Here is a 14,511-nt window from a genome sequence, read left to right as displayed (position 1 = left end):
TAGCCAGCTATTTCCCTTATCCTCAAATTTTTTCGAGTCAATGTAGCTTTTAGTCTGATCTCACTAAGTAGCTTTTTTCATAAGAAACTTTTTGCAATCATCTCATTGGAGATTTTCCATTTCTTTTTAACTGCTAAAACACACATTTTTTTTTTTTTCAAGCATTTTTTTTCTTTGCACCTCACATTTTTTCTAATAAGCCACAATTTTGTTTTTTTTGAAAGATCAGATTTTATAAAAAAGAGGACCAACCAAAGGCTAGCCCAATGCTAACCAATGCGGCCAAACAATACAGCCCCAAGTTTCTTACTACAAAGAAATAAATAAATAGAAACTGTTTATTAGAAATTATTGAAACTTCTTTATTTAATCAGAATGAATTTCAAAATCATGTTTTAAAACTTTCATCCTTTTTATTAACTCTTAAATTAACAATTCGAAGTTTATGACATGTTTTTTTAAAAAAATACATAAATTAAATTATAAATTAACATAAATGATCATTAGAACTTAGGTTTGAAAAACTAACGGATCAGTGGCAGTACCAAGTTCATACTTCTTAAAGAGAGACCAGGGTTCAAGCTTTAGTGAAAGCATTGGTTTGTGAGTACCAACTAAAAAAAAAAAAAAAGAACCTAGGTTTGAAAAATATTTTTGTTTATGCATATCTTAAGTCTATATGTGATAATTTTAGGGTTACGATTTCCTAAGTAATTTTTGGTTTTTATGAAATTTCTCCTATTTTTCATAAAATTCTGTAACTCTTTCTTACTCACCCATATGGTTTGAACCTTAGGTTTATATTGGTTCTTCGCAAGAGACGTAGCATCAACGACTATATTGTCATTGGACTTCTTGTTATTTCTAGTCCTTCTACCCCTAGATTTTTTTCTTGGATATACTTGCTTTGACATTTTTATCCTTACTCCAAGATTTATTCTTTGTATTGGTATTTTTTTTTTTTTTTTTTTGGATAGAACTCATTGTTCTAACAAAAGTGACTATTTTCAACATCTCTAATTCTTTTCTTTTCTTGCCAAGGGGCGGATTTACGTTGGGTTCCTCCAGGTCTCTTGGTGGTGGTGATATGTCTTTCTAAGGATGCATTTTGGTGTTTATTTGTTGTCCATTTAATATCTATATGGTGCTCCAAGTTGTCCCCTCGGCTTTTATTCCCTCTATTTATAGCCAGAGGCCCGAGGTGGTTAATGTTGTTCTCCAGCTTTCCTGGAGGCATGTTTATACAGATTAGTGGATGGTTCTGGATCTTGGAGTGCTGTTGGGATGGGCTACTACGTTTGGTTTGGTACTTTTAATATGGTGACCGATATCGCATGCCTTTTGGATGGTGACAGTAGTTTTCTGCCATTTTATACAACAAAATGGAGCTTTTGTGACCAAGTTTTATTGACCAAATATATTTGGTCAGCAAAAGTAGTTTTTTAGTGACCAAATATTTTTTTGTCACCATTAGTGTATGTTTTTAGCAACTAACAACAAAATTTGTCGATAATCGTTTGGCGGGAAGTTAGCGCTCTTTCATGCTCCTTAGAGGGATCTAAACTTGGTAACTTTTTTGTACTAGCCACGAATGTTTTCGTCTCTTTGAAATTTTTGCAATACGACAATATTCTTTCCTAAAAATATTATTTTAGACAGCGCTATTTTATTAATAAAAAAACCCAAAAAGGAAAAGGTCCTGTATGCGCGCATATGATTTCTTCCCCCAATCTCTAAGTTTTCTCAGTTTCCCCCGCTAGAGCAAATTGATCTCCTGATCAAATTCCAATATCTTATCCCTAATCCAAAACAAAAAAATTCATTATCCCACACACAGCGCGCCTCTTTTTTCTCAAAAACCCTAGATTTATCTTTGTTTTATGTGCTCTCCTCTAACAAATATATCCATAGAATCCGATTATCAGGATTATCTCAAAGCGTTGTGCGTGTGTCTGAAAGAGATATTCCAACAATATCTTACACTTCAACGTTGGCGTCCAAAGTGCTCTCCATCCTTTTCTCCAATTTCCAAAGCCGCGGCCTGCTATTTACTCCATCAACAATAGATTGAAGCCCTTAAATCTCGGTAAGTTTCAAATCTTGAATTATATTTCTTAATCACTTTGGAATTTGTTGTTTGTTCTTTTCAATTCTGATACTTTGTAAATAATTTAGTTTTGCAATTTAGGCTTTTGATATGCTTTTGAAAAATCTCTCATCATTCATGAAAATACATTTATACATGTTATGATTATATGAGTTTAATAATCTGTTATGGATATGGGTACTGAGAAGATATCTCCTAACTTTTGCCTTACAGCTCTGTCATCGGATTTGTAGCAGTGATTCTTCTTTAACGTTGTTTCTGTTATAGAAGAACAATATATACAAACAAGGTATGTCGTCTGTTATAGATTCTAGTGATATTCTAGTGATTTGTCTTTAACGTCATTGCTGTTATAAAAGTATGTCAGTATGTCGCTTGTTATAGATTCCAGTTATCTAGGTTTGGCCTTGGGCCTTGTTTGTAGATATTGTTCTCCCTTCTCTCTCTCCATTAAAATAATTTATTACATATTCTCTTCGATCTCCTACCTACATCTTGTCATTTGTTTTTAAGTTCTCTCTCATTTTTTAAAAAAATATTTATATATTTTTTTCTACTCCCATTTTGTCATCTTGCTCTCTCTCTTCCCCTTTAATGAAATTCTATTATTAGCTTATTATTATCAAGTGTATTTGTCTCTGAATTGAGGTCTTCGTCTTTCCCTTCCTTTGATTACTACCGGGCGGCTTTGGTTTCATTGGCTTTAAATCAATATTAACATTTTTAATTGAATAGTTTATATATTTAAGAATTGCTTTTTGCATATATGATTATTGTGATCACGTCTGTGCTGATGCTATAATTTTTTTGTATGAGACTCTAATGTAATTTTCTATTATGACATAACTTGTTTTTTATGCTCCTTATTAGAAGTCTGACTTTAAATTTTTTTTACATACATAGTTATTTTTGGTTGGTTTTGTGGGTCTGGACCATTGATACATTGGATTAAGTTGACAAGCTTGGGATTCTAGAGTTACTAAGAGCGGCTAATAGAAATTTTTTTTTTTTTTTTTTTTTTTCCTAAATGGAGTAAGTTTTATGAATAATATCAATAATGTACAAAGAAACTATGACTGCATACCCTCATGACAAAGGAACATACTCCTAAAGAGAGAAGAAGACAGTCAAGGATAGACCCCTTGACAAAAGAAAACCATAGACAAAGATACTGACAAAGCTATAAATCTAACTTATCAAACTTCTCCAACCAAAGAAAGAAGAAAGCAGCAAAAATAAGAGATTTTGCAGCTTCTTACATTGAACATCTGGCCAGGAGAAAAAGACAACATTTGGACATACATCTAAGAACATTCTAAATGTAAAGCTCTGATAAACCAGTCCAAATATGCCATAAGATCGAAGACACAGCAACCGCAATAAGAGACTACTAAAATACAGCAGCAGGGCTAAAAACAAACCCTTATGCTCTCAAGCCCCTTCATGAAAGGAAGAGCCTGCGCATCTAGCAGCTTCAAACATTGAACTTCTGATGAGGAGAGACAAACATCTTTGAACATATTCTGTAACTACAGAACTTGCTGAATAAGTTTGAATTAACTTTAGAGATGGCTTTTTAGATGCTTTCACAATCATCTAAAATAATTTTAAAACACATGAAAGAGCGAAAATAATTTTTGCAATGATAAATAAGCTCTAATTAAGGCTATAACAACCTTGTTGGAGGCTTTTCCCTGTCCTAAAATGAGATTAAAAATTTTTTTATGTAAATTAAACTTGTTTACTTCTATTAATTTTGGGTCTTCTGTATTAACATTTACCTATAAGAATCTCAATAAAAAAATGCTTTTCAACCTTCATTGTAATTTGAAAAGGGAATGTGTGGTTTTTCTGTGTCATCGTGTACTTGTATGCTTGAATTAGTTTCCTCTTGAGAGGAGCTTCTGTGATGGGTTTCTTCAGTCACTCTATTGAAATCTGGTTTTGATAAGTTGTTTTGCGAGACAAAACTGATTGTCTCTTTGCTGTGGACTTCTTCTTCCTCATCAATTGGGCTTTTCTGAATATAATCGACATTGTGCTCCTTTAGGAATAACATGAATTCTTTAAAATTCTCTTCTGTTGGAAGATAATGCCCACTGTGAGGCCAGACTGCCTATTGAATTCAATAGTCGGATTAATATACAAAATAAAAGTGCCTTAAAAAGGATCCAAAGAAGCTATAAAAAGGAAAATAAATAAAAGGATGTGGCACAGTTTTGTACACTTAGAATTCCATCTTCGACTACTAATCTACCAGCACATAACATACCCCAACTGAATAGAAGTAGCAGGGATAAAAACACAAAATCCAAAATACACATACAGCCCACTCCAAAGTACACCCCCATGTTCTCAAGACCCTTCAAGAAAAGAAGAGCATGCACATCAGTAACTTCATACATTGAACTAATACACATACAGCCCACTCCAAAATACACCCCCATATATATGCATCTATTAATCTTTTTATTAATAAGTTTTATTATTTTTATTTACTAAAAGTCTTGTAAAATTGCTAAAATAATCAAAACACTTATTAAACTCTCCATTAGTACCTAGCTAATCAATTAATAATTAAGGACAATAAAAAAAACAAACTAATTGACCTATGTCACACACCTGTTATTTTATTGTCGCTAGCTGCTGAAAGCACCTCGTTCTCTCTCATCCTGGTCTCAAATGGAAACTGGAATCTCCTCTTTCTTTCATTATATTTTCTTCTCTCTCAACAAAAAGTGAAATGATTAATGATTTTAATTTATTTTTACATATTGTGGGGTCCAGCATAAGTGCATGAGTCTTTTTAAACTGTGACTTAGTTAAATGGGTGAGAATTCTATGAAAATTCATTAAAAACATTTATATAATTAATTAAAAGTCTATATATATATATATAAAATAACATTCCTAATTTTTTTAGTTTAATTCACGTTGTTGTTGATGATGTTTGCAAATGTAGATGGACAAGAGTTGGATCCAACTTCCTACGATTGATCCGCACTATGCAAAAGGGATTAAAGATTTTATTGAGGTGGCTAAGGCCTATGTAGATGACAAGAATAGGACTAGGTGCCCATATTCTAAATGCAAAAACATACTATATAGAACATTACCTGAGGTTAAAGGACACTTGTGTCAAAATAGGATGGACAAAATGTATACTCGCTGGGAATGGCATGGAAAGGGGTATGATATGGCTAATAATAATAGTTCAGAGGAAGAGGTTGAAGAAGAGGAAGATGGTGATGAGGTAAATGAGTTATTGGAAGACATTTGCATGGGACCTTTTGTGCAAACAGAAATGATAGATGTTCAGCAAGGGTTGGATGATGCTTTGCCAAATTCTAACATGGGACATGATAGGTTTCAAGATTTATTACAGGATGCACAACGTGAGTTATATCCAGGATGTGAAAATTTTTCAAAATTATCGTTCGTTCTAAAGTTATACAATATGAAAGTAACTCAGAAACTGAGCAACAAATATTTCACTATGATGCTAAAGTTGCTTAATGAAGCAATGCCCAAAGGTGTTGAGCTTCCAAAGTCACATTATGAGGCAAAGAACATGTTGCGTGAATTAGGTTTTGGGTATGAAGTGATACATGCTTGCATAAATGATTGTATTTTATTTTTGAAAGAATATGAAAATAATGAGTTCTGCCCTCGGTGTGGTGAGTCTAGATACAAATCTCATGAAGGCAAGGGTAAAAAAATACCACAAAAGATTCTTAGATACTTTCCTTTGAAGAGCAGGCTTCAGAGGTTGTTTATGTCAAGAAAAATATCTTCAGATATGAGGTGGCACAAAGAGAAACGTGTTAAGGAGACTAATATATTCAGACATCCCGCAGATTCTATGACTTGGGAAGAATTTGATATAAGACATCCTTGGTTTTCAGCGGAACCTCGTAATGTTAGACTTGGTCTAGCAAGTGACAGATTCAATCCATTTAGCAACATGAGTAATTCATATAGCATGTGGCCAGTAATAGTTTTTCCATACAACTTGCCCCCTTGGAAATGCATGAAAGAACTATATTTGTTTATATCATTACTTATTCTTGGACCGAGATCACCAGGGAAGGAAATTGATGTGTACTTGAGACCGTTGATCGATGAGTTAAAAGAGTTATGGGTGGATGGTGTAATGACTTATGATGCTTCTACTATGTGTACTTTTAGATTGCATGTGGCATTATTATGGACAATAAATGATTTTCCAACATATGGAGATTTGTCTGGTTGGGTCACAAAGGGGTACATGGCATGTCCTGTTTGTAACTTTGATGCATCTTAAATACGTTTGGAGCATGGGAAAAAGATTTGTTGGTTTTGCCATCGTCGTTGGCTGCCACTAGACCATAAATGGCGAAATTTATACAAACAGTTTGATGGTAACAAAGAAAGGAGGTCACCACCTAAAGAATTAACTGGTGATGAGTTGATTCAACAGTTGCTTCAAATTAGGTTCGCCGACTTGGGAAAAGGACCGACCAACAAAAAGAGGAAGCGTACCAAATCCGAGTTAAATTGGACTAAGAAAAGCATATTTTTTGAATTGTCATATTGGCAAGGCCTCAAACTGAGACATAATCTGGATGTTATGCACATAGAAAAAAATATATGTGATAATATATTAGGGACATTAATGAACATTGAAGGAAAGACAAAAGACACAATGAAATCTCGTTTGGATTTGCAATTAATGGGTATAAGAAAAGAGTTGCATCTTACTCCTAGTAGCAATAAGTTTCTTATGCCCCTGGCATGTTATACATTATCTACTGATAAGAAAAAGAGCATATGTGAATGGTTGAAGGTAGTAAAGTTGCCAGATGGGTATGGTTCCAATATATCTCGGTGTATTAATAAAAATAATCGTACTATATCAGGTTTGAAAAGTCATGATTGTCACGTACTTCTCCAGCGTCTTCTTCCGGTTGCTATTCGTGGACACATGTCCGATAATGTATGTAATGCATTGGTTGAACTTGGATTATTTTTCAAAGAGTTGTGTTGTAAGACGTTGAAACTAGAAGTCTTAGAGGCACTTGAAAAGGATATTGTATCCATACTTTGCAAGCTTGAGATGATCTTCCCACCTTCATTTTTTGATGTGATGGTTCATCTAGCTGTTCATTTACCCCGTGAGGCCATTATTGCTGGACCAACACATTATCGATGGATGTACCCCATTGAAAAGTGTGTCTTATTTGTTCGTTAATTCATATCTCCATAATTTTTGTTCTTATGTTAATTTCTTTTATAATTTTGTCAATATGAAAACATATTCAGATTTCTACGAACTTTGAAATAATATGTTCGCAACAAAGCACGACCTGAAGGTTCAATTGCCGAAGCTTATGTTGATAGTGAGGGTGTTGCATTTTATTCATTGTACCTTCGAGGGGTGGAGACACGTTTCAATCGAGAGGAAAGGAATTTTGACAAAGGGCAAACCCAGAAGTCAACAAGTTTTTCTATATTCACGCAGAATGTTCGCCCCTTAGGGTATGGAAATTATGAAATAATGGATTCTGCAAATCTCGAAAAGGCGCACTTTTATGTGCTTAACAAATGTCCAGAAGTGGAGCCATTCTTAGAGTAAGTGAATTGGAGATATTATGTTATTTAAATTCAATTATTATTATTTAAAACATTGACATTCTTATGTAGAAAGCACATGGAAGAACTAAAGAGACAAGATCCTAACAACGTAGTTGTGAGGCATTCAAAACAATTTACTAAATGGTTTGAAGAGCATGTAAGTTTTTCATAAAATTTATTGCATATTAATTGTATAATAATATTTTTTTATATCTATTCTCATATATGTTATGTAAACTATTTCATTTGTGTATAGGTTAAAAGATTGCGACAAAGTATGTCACCTGATGCTATTGATGATCTTTATTCTCTAGCTTGTGGGCTTGACTCGAGAGTGAAACGATATACAGGTTGTGTTATGAATGGGACTAGGTTCCATACTAAAGAGAGGGAGAAGAATAGGAAAACACAAAATAATGGCGTGATGGTCAAAGGTGAAAATATTGATTTTTATGGTTGTTTGACAGACATCATTGAGGTGTCTTATGACACGAAAAGACGTGTAGTTCTATTCAAGTGTGATTGGTGCAATACAAGAAGTGGAATTCAAAAAGATAAATATTTCACTAGTGTCAATCTCTCCCGTCAAGCATATAAGGATGAGCCATTCGTGTTAGCTCATCAAGCCAAACAGGTTTTATACCTCAAGGACAACAAATTAAGGGGTGAATGGGAAGTTGTGCAGCAGATTGATCCTAGGAACTTATACGATGTCCCAGAAAAAGATGATAAAAACAAATAGGTCAAATGAAGGGGAAAGTAGTGAGGAGGTTGCATATCAAGATTTTGAGTCACTAGAAGTTAATGGTGTTGTTCGAGACATAGATTTTTACTCGGTGACATTAACTAATGATGATATGTTTCAAATGAAATTGATTCCGATGCAGTTTATAATATCATAAATAATGCACATGGCAATGATGATGTAGAGAACGTTACCCTTGATTATGAAACTTCTGATGAAGAAGATGCATCCAATGATGATTCGTTGGATGAAGAAGATATTGTGTTTAGTGATGATGATACTGATATAGAATAGTTTGTTGTTTAAAAGTTAAAAATCTTACTTTATTAATATATTAAGAATTTTTATGTTAAGATGTGCTCATTTGTAGTTATGTGTTATTTTGAAATGCTTACATTCCAAATATGACTTGTTTTTTTAGCTTATAATCTGTTTGATTTCATTTTTAAATGGCATTAATAATATGTTTAGTTATATAGAATTGACATTTTCATAAATTTCCTTCATCAAAGTGTATTACTATTGCATTTAAAGGAAGTGATGTTCTTCAAGAGAGGTAGTTTAGTTCTACCATTTCTATATTGTTGTATTTTGTTCCAATGTATACATGGCTCCTACTAGTCGTAAGAGGGTAATGGCTAACACTACTGATATCAACAATGATGAGTTGCAGTCCATGCCGGATGATGGTCAATGTAAGTTAATAGAATAATTTATTATTGCAACTATAATATATTATTGTTTAGAGTATCACTAATACTGAAGTGGATTTATTTGCAGGTTTTGCCACTTCCGTTAAAAGGCGTGGACCCTCAACAAACAAGGCATTGGAGGATGTGTTGGATAAAAATAAGAGGCAGCCATTAGAAGTTACATTTAAAGAAGGACATTTGCAGCATATAGGTAAGAACGCAAAACTTTGGAAGGCTGAAATTGGAGTAGAAACAAGACGTTTTCCAGCTATTTACCCCCGATATGATAAGATACCACCTGAAAATAAAGATGCTGTGTATTATAGATTAAAGGTAATACTTTCATTCGTACAAAACTACTCTCATTCCAATCTCTTTTGCTAATTTCAATAGTTAGTAGTTAATTGACAATGTTTAATTTGATATGTTTTCCAGGTAGTAACTTACGTTTCGCTAAATATATGTTTTTCCTTTACAAATTACCAAAGTCTAACTAATAGATAATACTTTTTCTTATCTATTTGGATAACTAAATTTATTGTTCTATTTCTTTTAGAAAAAATTTAGACCTAATGTTGGTGAACACCATCATAGATGGGCATTCGATCATCAGTTCAGCAAGTGCTTGAAGGCCCGCAGATACAAAATAAAGAATTACTATGATGGCTTTAAAAACGCTGAGCTTGCTCGGCATAACCCATTTGAAGGTGTTCCCAACGAGCATTGGAATCTATTGTGCGACAGATACAGTTCTGAGAATTGTGTGGTAATGAAATAATATACTTACAACTTTGTAATTATTGATTAAGTTTGAATTACACACACAAATATGTTGATATACATGTTTTTTGATTAATTATCATGCAGAATCGCAGTGAGACAAACAAAAAGAATAGGGACAAGGTGAAGAATAAGAATTATGGTGGCTCGAAAGCGTATGTTCAGTACCTGGATGAGATGGTAATGACAAAAGGCTATTCAAATCACATTTTAGTACTTTTTGAAAACTTCTTTATGCATTAATTTTTCAATTAGTTATACTTGTATAGTTAAAATATTCAACGCCCTTATATTTTGGTGTCTCCATTTAAAATAATATGTTTTATACATTAACTAAACTGAAATGTGTGAAGTTATTCAAAACTGTTTTAGTTTCAACTTTAATGAGTTTTGTAGATGATTAATTTGATATAATAAGTTATATATATCAAATTCAACATATATATATATATATATATATGTATTTGTATATACTGTGTATATGTATGTAATGTTTAGTATATGAAAATTATATGTATGTGGATATGAATATATTTGTAATTTAGTCTGAGTTCCCGCTAGCTTTTGTTCCTTATTCGGTTGATTGTTAAGCTTTTTATAGCCCAGTTTGTTCATTTTACTTGCTTATATATCACAGCTTAATAATGAAACTGGGGAAGATGGAAGTGTGATTGAATTCTATGCAAAATCACATATCAAGGAAAATGGGGAATCTATTGATGAAGAGGCTGAGAAGAATTATGTAAGAATGTCTTCATTGTTAATATTTTAGCTTTTATTTAAATTAAAGGATGGTGCACATTTAGGATGACAACTTCGCTTCTGAACATGCAGGCTAGAATGCTAGAAATGAAAAAAGTTGCAATTGAAATTGGAGAAGTAATAACCCACGAGAAAGAGGAAGAAATAATGCTTGAAGTGCTAGGGAATAAGTGTTCATTTTTAAATGGGCCTAATAAGGATATGCCAACTTTGTCAATCCGTGCTACTCAAAAAGATGTGGATGCAGCTAATGCTAGGGCCGACAAAGCAGAAACGAATATGGACGAGATGAGACAAGAGGTGCAAGGGATGAGGGAAGACATGCAGCAACAAATTCAAGAGAAAGTGAAAGAGGCAATGCTTGCTTTTATTGCAAATATTGGGCAGCCTTCCCCTGCACCCCAAAATTAATCTACTTTAGAGTTTTAGAAGGACAACTTTTTAAAATTAATTAGGTCTAATATTTTAGGACTTTGAATACTTTCTTGCAATTTCTTGTTTTTTAACAGTAAACCTATTATTTTTGGGATGATGCATCAATATTCCTTATGCCCTCTTTCTCTCAAATTGTTTGAAAACTCTCTTGTTTCACATTGGATATGGTTTTTGGAAGGATAATTTATGGTAAGTTAGCTAACTTAGAATCAATTTAATTTTTATAATTTTTTTTTTTATCAATAGTTTTTACCAGGTATACAATTTATTTTGCAGGTAGTTCGTCTTGTTAAGAGAGTTGCTTCTTAATTTGTTGGAGTGTTCTATGGCAGTAAGTATTGCCTACCTTGTTTTTATTGGTACTAGGGGTTCACTTATAATGTAATCTATAGCATTTTCTTGTACGCAACATTATGGTAATTGAGTTGATATAATATTGTGAAATTACGTAAGCCATAATTGCTTCATTAATGAGGGGTTTTTATTTTTTATTTTTAAAATTATATTTCATGTTTAAAGTTCTCTTTAAGGGTGTACTGATATTTACACCTTCAATTGTTTCTTAGGAAAAAAATTGCTTTATTCTTTGGACCAGGAATTAATGCTGAAGTTGGTAAGTTTTAAATTTGTTGATTTTGATGAGATGTGATAATTTTTTATAAATGCATACAGCAGTCTTGGAGAATATGATATTACGTATTGCAGTATTTGTTTTTTTGTATAAAAGTTGAGTAATATACCAACAAAGCTGAAGACATATTACTTTTATTATCGTGTATAAAGAAAATTAAATTTGAGTACGTTTCTCTTCTAGTCAGTTTATGCAATGCTACATTCTCTATCTATTCGTCCATTAAATTGCATATAATTAGAAAAAAAAAGTTTATATAATCTTACAAATTGTACACAATATTGTAATGACCTTTATCTTTTTGAATTGTAGAGCGATTATTTGGGATGACATGAAGAAAATGAAGTATTCATGACAACGACGAACTAAAGTGATGAGATTCCATACGAAGAACTTTGAGGTGCTGCCATAGAGGGAGAGTTAGGAGTTTGCTTTTATGTTTTAGTTTGGTCTTTAATTTGTATTAGACAATTGGAAATTTAGTTTATATTTGACTCAGAATTGAACAAATGTATAAATTTATTCAAATTGATGTTAATTTTGTATTTGAACTCAAAATTATTATGTATTGCATAATAAAATTTAATGTTATGTTTAAATTTGTATTGCTATATAGAGTTTGAAATTTGTGGACCTGTGCTACTATTTGGACTTTTTTATAATATTAGCAAAAACGATAAGAAGTTTAGAAATTAAAGCATGCAAAAAATGGTTTTTAGCAATGAAAGACCATTGTCATTGGGTAAGTTAGTGACGAAAACTTTCGTTGATAATGCCCAATAAAATGTGACAAACATTTTAGTCACTAAAAGGCAAACAGATGTAACGAAAAGTATGTCACTAAAAGTCATGCAATAGTGATGAAAATGTGACAAACGTTTTAGTCACTAAAAGGCAAATAAATGTGACGAAAAATATGGTTGCTAAACGTCATGCAATAATGATGAAAATGTCCGTCACTAGAAGGCAAGCAAATGTGACGAAAAGTATGGTCACTAAAAGTGATGCAATAGTGACGCAAATTTTTTTGTCACTAAAAGCAAAGTCAATAGTGACGTAATTTGCATTCGTCACTATAGATCAACCGAGACGATTATATAGCAACGAAATATTGACAAATGATTTTTCGTCACTAAAAACTTTTAGCAACAAAAATTTTGTTTTTTGTGACGAAAAAAAACGTTGCTAAAGCTCCGAATTTATCTACTTTTTGTTTCCTAAACATGTAGGCGTAAGCATTATGACCATGCGGAGTAAGAGTAGATTTTCCTTTTGCTTTCACAATAGGAAGCATAGTAGATTTATTAATAACATTAGTAGGAGGCATATATATATATATATATATATATATGACACGTATAGAAAAAAAAAAAAAAATAGAGAGATAAAATAAGTTAATTAATTGTTATTGTTTGTTCTCACATCCTCTTTAATTTCCAATTTGTTAAAATAAGAAACAAAAAATAAATAATTAATTATAAAAAGTGTAATACTATCAAAATAAAGGATATTTATGCCTTTTTAATTATTGCGACCTCAAATTTGAGATACACATGTCGAATCTAATTCTAGATGGCACTTACCCCCTCATTCCTCATTTCCTCGATCGCTTTAAGAATGAGCCTAAGTTGACTCTTCAACTTGTCCGACTTGCAACCATAGACGAATAAGTACAGAAAAATATTTTCTTCAATAAAGGTAAACATTTACATTACGCACATTTCTTACGTACGCAAAAACATTTCCAAGTATCAGATACCAAGAATTGCACCCATGAACTACTTTTACTTGTTTTTTTAAATATTGAGGTGGTTGATGAGAGACAAAGCATTACTAGTAAGTTTGGCAATTCCCAATTTGCTGTTCCTGATAGTGTTCTTCACAGTGGGACTTATATTCCGGCCAGCGAATCCGTCTGTGCACGTATCCTCATCGGTGATGGCTGCGCTCATCCACGTCTTCACATCCGCCATCAGAGACTCCTTATCGGCCTTAGCGCCAATGAGGCTTCCCATTGCCTTGAGAGATTGCTTGAGGTCGTCAATGCTGTCCCCTACGTTCTCAATGCAGTCCTTAATGGTCGCGGCTTCGGTGTGTGTGATACCCTTCTGTTCAGTTAGCTTTGACACCACGCTCAATGTGTTGCGAGCAGCTCGTATGGTGACGGAGAGGGCGGCGTTGCAGAGCCCTTTGGGGCTGGTTTTGACGGACGGGGCATAGGGAGAGAGGGACTTGTAGCAGAGTGATGGATAAGTGGTTGAGTTACATGAGGTTTTGATGAAGTTTGTGCAGGTTTTGGGTGCTTTGGAAGCTAGGGTTGGTTTCATGTGAGAGATGAATACAAGGACGGTTATAAGGAATGTGATAATATTGTATGAGCATGGGTTTGTAAGATTGGAAGCTCCCATGATCTCCAGCTCTCTCTCTCTAGATCTCTAAATATTTGCAACTTGGACTGATAGGTTAATATTTGAGATGGCAAATTTATAGGGCCCAGTGTCTGTTGGATTAGTTTGTGGAAGATTATATATATATATATACACACACATATATTTTAACAAAAAAAAAAGGTTATATATATATATATATATTGAATAGGCGACCCTTGACATATGATATATATAGTATGAGGTTATTGTGATTGCGTGATATAATATATTTTGGTAACGATTCAGTTCTGGCGCAGCCACATGCATTATATTGGTATCTTCTATTAATTTATTAACTATAATGTATATAAATTAAT

General features: G+C 33.0%; 2 protein-coding genes across 2 annotated transcripts; one reads left to right on the top strand and one right to left on the bottom strand.

Annotated features, from left to right (window-relative positions):
• The first annotated feature begins 5,069 nt into the window (after positions 1-5,069).
• Positions 5,070-6,410, top strand: LOC132270456 (uncharacterized). The gene has a single exon (XM_059771634.1). It carries the CDS (start codon positions 5,070-5,072, stop codon positions 6,408-6,410), a length of 1,341 nt encoding a protein of 446 aa, XP_059627617.1.
• Positions 6,411-13,121: 6,711 nt separating this feature from the next.
• LOC132268685 (21 kDa protein-like) lies at positions 13,122-14,200 on the bottom strand. The gene has a single exon (XM_059769487.1). The coding sequence runs from the start codon at positions 14,171-14,173 to the stop codon at positions 13,562-13,564; it is 612 nt and encodes a 203-aa protein (XP_059625470.1). The 5' UTR covers positions 14,174-14,200; the 3' UTR covers positions 13,122-13,561.
• Positions 14,201-14,511: the final 311 nt, after the last annotated feature.

Source organism: Cornus florida, unplaced genomic scaffold (assembly GCF_030987335.1).
Source record: "Cornus florida cultivar Cherokee Brave unplaced genomic scaffold, ASM3098733v1 CherokeeBrave_3.0.0_Hap2_Chr08, whole genome shotgun sequence".
Taxonomy (NCBI): domain Eukaryota; kingdom Viridiplantae; phylum Streptophyta; class Magnoliopsida; order Cornales; family Cornaceae; genus Cornus; species Cornus florida.
This window is presented reverse-complemented; position numbering and strand designations above follow the sequence as displayed.